We start from the raw sequence: 6871 nt of genomic DNA on the forward strand, positions 1-6871 counted from the left end.
TTGTGCTTATAGTTGACTGCACTGTACACTTAAAACTTTAAAAGAGTAGACCACATGTTGTTTGTTTTTACCACCAATTAAAAAAAAGAGAGTAATTGAACAAAAATCTCTGTAAACTGGTTTCTATATACTGCTCATACTTTACATTTATTGAGAATCTATAAACATTCAGAAAACTAAGATCATGGCATCCAGTCCCATCACTTCATGGCAAAGAGATGGGGAAACAGTGGAAACAGTGTCAGACTTTATTTTTTTGGGCTCCAAAATCACTGCAGATGATGACTGCAGCCATGAAATTAAAAGACGCTTACTCCTTGGAAGGAAAGTTATGACCAACATAAACACCATATTGAAAAGCAGAGATACTATTTTGCCAACAAAAGTCCATCTAGTCAAGGCTATGGTTTTTCCAGTAGTCATGTATGGATGTGAGAGCTGGACTATAAAGACAGCTGAGAGCTGAAGAATTGATGCTTTTGAACTGTGGTGTTGGAGAAGACTCTTGAGAGTCCCTTGGACTGCAAGGAGATCCAACTAGTCCATCCTAATGGAGATCAGTCCTGGGTGTTCATTGGAAGGACTGATGTTGAAGCTGAAACTCCAGTACTGTGGCCACCTGATGTGAAGAGCTGACTCATTTGAAAAGACCCTGATGCTGGGAAAGATTGAAGGCAGGAGGAGAAGGGGGTGACAGAGGATGAGATGGTTGGATAGCATCACCGACTCAATGGACATGAGTTTGAGTCAACTCTGGGAGTTGGTGATAGACAGGGAGGCCTGGTATGCTGCAGTCCATGGGGTTGCAAAGAGTCGGACATGACTGAGCAACTGAACTGAACTCTGTGACTATAGCCATAAAAATATGTTAAAATATGACATGTAAAATAGTTATGAAAATTAAAAAATCATGAGACCACTGAAACAGTTGCATAGAGCTAAGATCACTCCTACTTTACAAGTGAGAAAAATGTGACAGCTACATTTAAAATAAGATCATGTGATCAGTAGGAAAGATATAACTCAAGCCAGGGAGTTGGACCTTGCCTTGTGTTTTATTCACAGTGTCTTAGACAAGTCAAAGTATTAGGTATAAATCATTATCACAAAATATCAACAAAAAGAGAGTGGTAAATTGGTGGTAGTAAGAGGGACACCATGACGAAGAATGAGCAAACTACGCACTTTGCAAGAGAAAACAGTCCTTGAATTCCAAGCTTTCACATAAAGTCCTATCCATTCTATTCATTTACTCACTCTGAGAAAAATAGATTCTCCATTCTCATGAAAGTTTCTAGTCCCTTAAACATACTCAATTCTTCTATTCATCACCTACCAAACTAGCTCCTCATGACTGAATTCCATCTCAAGAATCATATCAGTCACCAATGGTTTTTGATTCTACTTCCAACATGAATCTTGACTCTATCATATCTGTGCCATTTCCCTGGTCCGTCTTACCTAGATGACCACAATCACCTCTGCACATTTCTCCCTGGGTCTGTTCTTGCCCATCTTCTATTTGTACTCCTCCACAGGACTATCAGAGTTATCTTTTAAAAGTATGAATCACTCTTGTGTAAACAGATTAAAGACACCCCTTATATGTGGAATCTAAAAAGAAATGATACAGATGAACTTACAGAACAGAAACAGACTCAGATTTAGAGAATGAGCTTATGGTTGCCAGGGGAAGAGTGAGGGGAAAAGGATAGTTAAGGAGTTTGGGACAGGCATGTAAACATGTTTACGTATGGCTGAATCCCTTCATTGTTTACCTGAAACTATCACAACTTTATAAATTGGCTATACCCCAATACAAAATAAAACATTAAAAAAAAAAAGCTCTCAATTATAGTGTATATGGGATTCCATGGAGACTCAGTGGTAAAGAATTGGCCTACAATGCAGGAGAGGTGTGTTTGATCCCTGGCTCAGAAAGATCTCCTGGAGAAGGAAATAGCAACCCACCTCAGTATTTTTGCCTTGGAAATCCCAGAGGAGCCTGGCAGGCTACAGTCCATGGGGTCGCAAAAGAGACAGACATGACTTAGTTAACAAATAACAGCAACAGCAGTCCATATTCCCTGAAAGGCCAAACATAACTTGGAACATGTTTGTCTCTCCAAGTGTCTGTCATTCAGTACCAGCCTCACCAATCTTCCTTCAGCTTCTTAGAAATTACAAGCTCTTTCTTATTTCAAACATTCTGCATATTATATCGGAGAAGGCAATGGCAAGCCACTCCAGTACTGTTGCCTAGAAATCCCATGGATGGAGGAGCCTGGTAGGCTGCAGTCCGTGGGGTCGCTAAGGGTCGGACACGACTGAGCGACTTCACTTTCACTTTTCACTTTCCACTTTCACACATTGGAGAAGGAAATGGCAACTCACTCCAGTGTTCTTGCCTGGAGAATCCCAGGGACGGGGGAGCCTGGTGGGCTTCCGTCTATGGGGTCACACAGAGTCGGACACGACTGAAGTGACTTAGCAGCAGCAGCAGCAGCATATTATATATCCATTGCTCAGGTAGCAATTCATCCCTCCTCATTTGGGAAATTTATGTTTGTCTTTCAAAACTGAGCTTAAAATTCACAGACTCAGAAGGCTTTCTTTAACTACCCATCTACATGAGAACCACTGTTCATTTTTTTTTCTTTAGGATGTTTTTCACAATTTATAGTTACACCTATTTTATTTATTTATTGGCTATGCCATGCAGCTTGTGGGAACTTAGTTCCCTGACCAAAGATTGAACCCTGGCTCTGAGCAGTGAGAGCCAGGAGTCCCAACCACTGGACAGCCAGGGAATTCTCCACCTACCTTTCAAGGCTCCTCATGAGTGTAACTGAATGTGGCCAGGTATTTCATATTCTATGTACTTTCCTGGATGAATGGGAGCTAGCATAGTGCCTGGCACATAATAGGCATGAGAGGGAATGGTTCTTTCTCTCTTCCAAAATTTTCTTTTACATCAAGGTAACATTAATCCTAAGTCTCTACTCTCTCCTTTCTTCTCAAGTTTCAGGGAGGAAGTTAATCTAACTGGAGAATGAACCTAAATAAAATTCTCTCTTTTTTTTTTAGAAGATTCAATGACCAGTACTTGTATCTTTTGTTCTCTTGTTCCACCAGTCCATCTTTGGTGGGAAGTACTGACCTGTCCTGCATTGCTTGTGACTGCAAAGGTAATTATGTTCATTTTGAGGTTGGTTTAGGAAGTCCATTATCCACTGACACAGAAATTACATCCCATTATTTCTGCTTTATGAAAAATAGGGTGATGTTTTGGCTGCACAAATATCTTCTGTCTCAGTTGCTTCACAACCTGGATGGGAGAGAGGGAAATATATGTTAGGCCTTCTTCTCAAAGATGCTGCATCTCCTGAAGAGAAGGGAAGGTAAAAGAATCTGGATACCATATGTCTGGTCTTCCCAGGTGGGGCTAGTGGTAAAGAACGTACCTGCCAGTGCAGGAGATGTAAAGAGACATGGGTTCAATCACTGGGTTGGGAAGATCCCCTGGAGGAGGGCACAGCAACCCACTCCAGTATTCTTGCTTAGAGAATCCCTTGGATAGAGGAGCCTGGTGGGCTACAGTCCATGGGGTCGCAAAGAGTCAGACACAACTGAGAGACTTAGTGCACTCCATATGTCTATACGCCTAGATTTTCCCCTTAATGTTTCCCATTGGTTAAGTTGCTCCTGTTTCTCAAGAGAAGGAAGTGGGATGGCGAAGCAGAGCAAATGCAGAATTACTGCCCAAATGGGACTTGCCTAACATTGAAGGAAACATCAGAAATGGGAAAGAAATGTGCTATTTTAAAAATGTTATAAGTACATACTCGGTGATTTAATTTATGAATGAAAGACTAATACATGGTATGATAAACTGAGCAACTAATTTCTTTTGATCAAGGGCTGTAACATTGTAAAGGCAAGGAGTCCCCAGTGACCATATCAGAACTATCTTATCTGATTTTTCATAATTTCAGGTACCAAAAAAAAAAACACAGAATGGAGCTCTATAACTCCACCTTGGAAAGTGGTTTCATCTTGGTGGGGATTCTGACTGACAGCGGGTCTCCTGGACTGCTCTGCACTACAATTTCAGTCCTGTACACACTAGCCCTAACCAGCAATGGCCTGCTGTTCCTGGTCACCACAATGGATGCCCGGCTCCATGTGCCCATGTACCTCCTGCTCAGCCAGCTTTCTCTCATGGATTTGATGCTTACATCTGCAGTTATTCCTAAAACACTTGTGGATTATCTGCGTGGAGAGAATGCCATCTCCTTTGAGGGCTGTGCCCTTCAGATGTTCCTAGTACTGACCCTGGGTGGTGCAGAGGGCCTCTTACTGGCCTTCATGGCCTATGACAGGTATGTGGCCATTTGTCATCCTCTGAACTACATGGTCCTCATGAGGCCCAGGATCTGCTGGCTCATGATGGCCACACCTTGGACCCTGGCATTTCTGAATTCTGTGATACACACTTCATATACCATGCATTTTCCTTTTTGCATGACCCGGGAAATCAGGCACCTCCTCTGTGAGATCCCACCCATACTGAAATTGGCCTGTGCAGATACCTCCAGATATGAGTTTATGGTGTATGTGTCAGGTTCCATCTTTCTCATGCCTTCCCTTGCTGCTATCCTTGCCTCCTATACGTTTGTCCTAGTTGCTGTCCTCCACATGTCCTCAGGAGAGGGAAGGCAGAAAGCCCTCTTCACATGTTCTTCTCATCTGACTGTGGTGGGAATGTACTATGGAGCTGCCATGTTTATGTATGTCCAGCCCAGCTCCTACCACAGTCCCCAACAGGACAACATACTCTCTGTATTTTATATTGTCATTACTCCAGCACTGAACCCTCTCATCTATAGTCTGAGAAACAAGGAGGTAATGGGGGCCTTCAGGAGAGTATTAGGGAGGTTTTCTCTTATCCAGGATGGTGGCTGTCAGTGTCATATTGAAGCCCTATAACTCCTAGATGGTGCTTCGTATCCGCTCTTGATGAAAATTCTGAAAATCTGCCACATTAGAACTAAGTCCTCACTTGGTCTTAGAGACACAATTTTATCTCCATCAGCTCTGTATTTTGATAGGTAAGAAGCATTCATTTCTCTGATCAATATCCCAGGATATGTTTGAAATTCTTTTTTTGTTCTGACAGAGTGACTTTACATTTTACTTCAGTATTTTCTTTTCTTACCCTATGACAATCCTACACCCAATCACAGAGAAAGCTAGCCAGATTTTTTGGACAGCTCAATTTAAAGCAGAAATAAAAATTAGAGAGGAAAATAAAATGAAGATACAAATGTTAAATTTTGCTTGTTGCTATTGACAGAATTTCTCAGTTCTTACCTTCTTATTAGTGAGCATTTGTAGTCATATAATATTAAACACTTTACTGTGGGCAGACCTTCCCAGGTTTATATCAGAGTCTTAGACACTGGGAAAAAAAATTCTTATCAGTTACCTGTACCTTGGTTTCTGCATCAACTCCTCAAGCTACTCATGTTGTATCAGGACAGCCAAGTACTTTCTTTTCACATTATTTACAAATAAATCACAATATAAATTATCAATGTCTTAAAGGTCATATGTGAAAGCAGCCAGCACACTTGGTAATGAGCATCTAAATTCAAGAGCTCCCTGCTGGAAACATACTCCTTTAAAGACTCAGCCCTGATTGGTACTCCTGAATAGAAATTAATGGTCAAAATCAACATTTGAAATGCAATCAGTCTTACCAATATCTGCATCATCACCACTTACACTTTGCCCAGTGACCTTGTTTTTCCTTTATTAACTCCTTTCTGCCTCAGACCCTTTGAAGATTTCTTAAATTCTGAATTTAAAATGAACTCCTCAGTTCTACATACCTTGCCTGGAAACTTTCAGCTACTCTATAATGCTTGAAGCTAATTACATAAGGAAACAAATTTTAAAAAGATACCTTTCCTTGAAAAAAAAAATCTTGTCCTTTGGACAAGATTTAGCAAAGATCCAATCTATCAGCAAGTTTTGTGGTATTTTTCTTTCCCTAAAAATATCCCAGATTTCAATACTCAAATATTCCACTCTGGTCCCAATTACCATTATCTCTACCCTGGACTTTTACTATAGTAGATTACTAACTGGTCTTTGTAATACCAGGAGCTAGATAATATACCCTTATTTTAATGCATAATGTATCCGCAAGTAATATATACATATGTATGTATGTATAAGGGATTTCCTGGAAACTCAACTGGTAAAAATCCTCCTGTAAGGCAGGAGACCCTGGTTCAATTCCTGGGTTGGGAAGATCCCCTGGAGCAGGGATAAGTTACCCACTCCAGTATTCTTGGATTTCTCTGGTGGCTCAAACAGTAAAGAATCCGCCTGCAGTGCAGGAGACCTGGGTTCCCTGGAGGAGCATGGCAACCCACTCCAGTATTCTTGCATGGAGAATCCCCATGGACAGAGGAGTCTGACAGGCTAAAGTCCATGGGTCACAGAGTCAGATATGACTAAGCAACTAAGCACACCACAGGATGTATATATATAAATAAACTAGTTCTATACATGTACATATAACATTCTTAAGTATTCACCATCTAGCGTTAGCAATACCACTGACACCTTGGCTTTTCTTCCCTGCTGCTGCTGCTAAGTCGCTTCAGTCGTGTCCGACTCTGTGCGACCCCATGGACTATACAGTCCATGGAATTTTCCAGACCAGAATACTGGAGTGGGTAGCCATTCCCTTCTCCAGGAACAGGAGAAACATATCAAAATATGCTTTTGATATATTATCAAAAAATAGCAAACAAGAGAAACATATCAAAAGAAGAAATGAATCAATCAGCAAGCACAC

The 6871-nt window shown here is 41.1% G+C and overlaps 1 protein-coding gene across 1 annotated transcript; it reads left to right on the forward strand.

The window, feature by feature from the left end:
* The first annotated feature begins 4017 nt into the window (after positions 1-4017).
* Positions 4018-4989, forward strand: LOC129553580 (olfactory receptor 2AG1-like). The gene has a single exon (XM_055422396.2). The coding sequence runs from the start codon at positions 4018-4020 to the stop codon at positions 4987-4989; it is 972 nt and encodes a 323-aa protein (XP_055278371.2).
* Positions 4990-6871: the final 1882 nt, after the last annotated feature.

Source organism: Moschus berezovskii, chromosome 14 (assembly GCF_049115385.1).
Source record: "Moschus berezovskii isolate FMDL1 chromosome 14, NW_MosBer_1.0, whole genome shotgun sequence".
In the NCBI taxonomy this organism is placed as follows: Eukaryota; Metazoa; Chordata; class Mammalia; order Artiodactyla; family Moschidae; genus Moschus; species Moschus berezovskii.

What these genes read in the sequence shown, in the direction of transcription:
- LOC129553580 (XM_055422396.2), top strand. Translation starts at nt 4,018, where the DNA reads ATGGAGCTCTATAACTCCACCTTGGAAAGTGGTTTCATCTTGGTGGGG.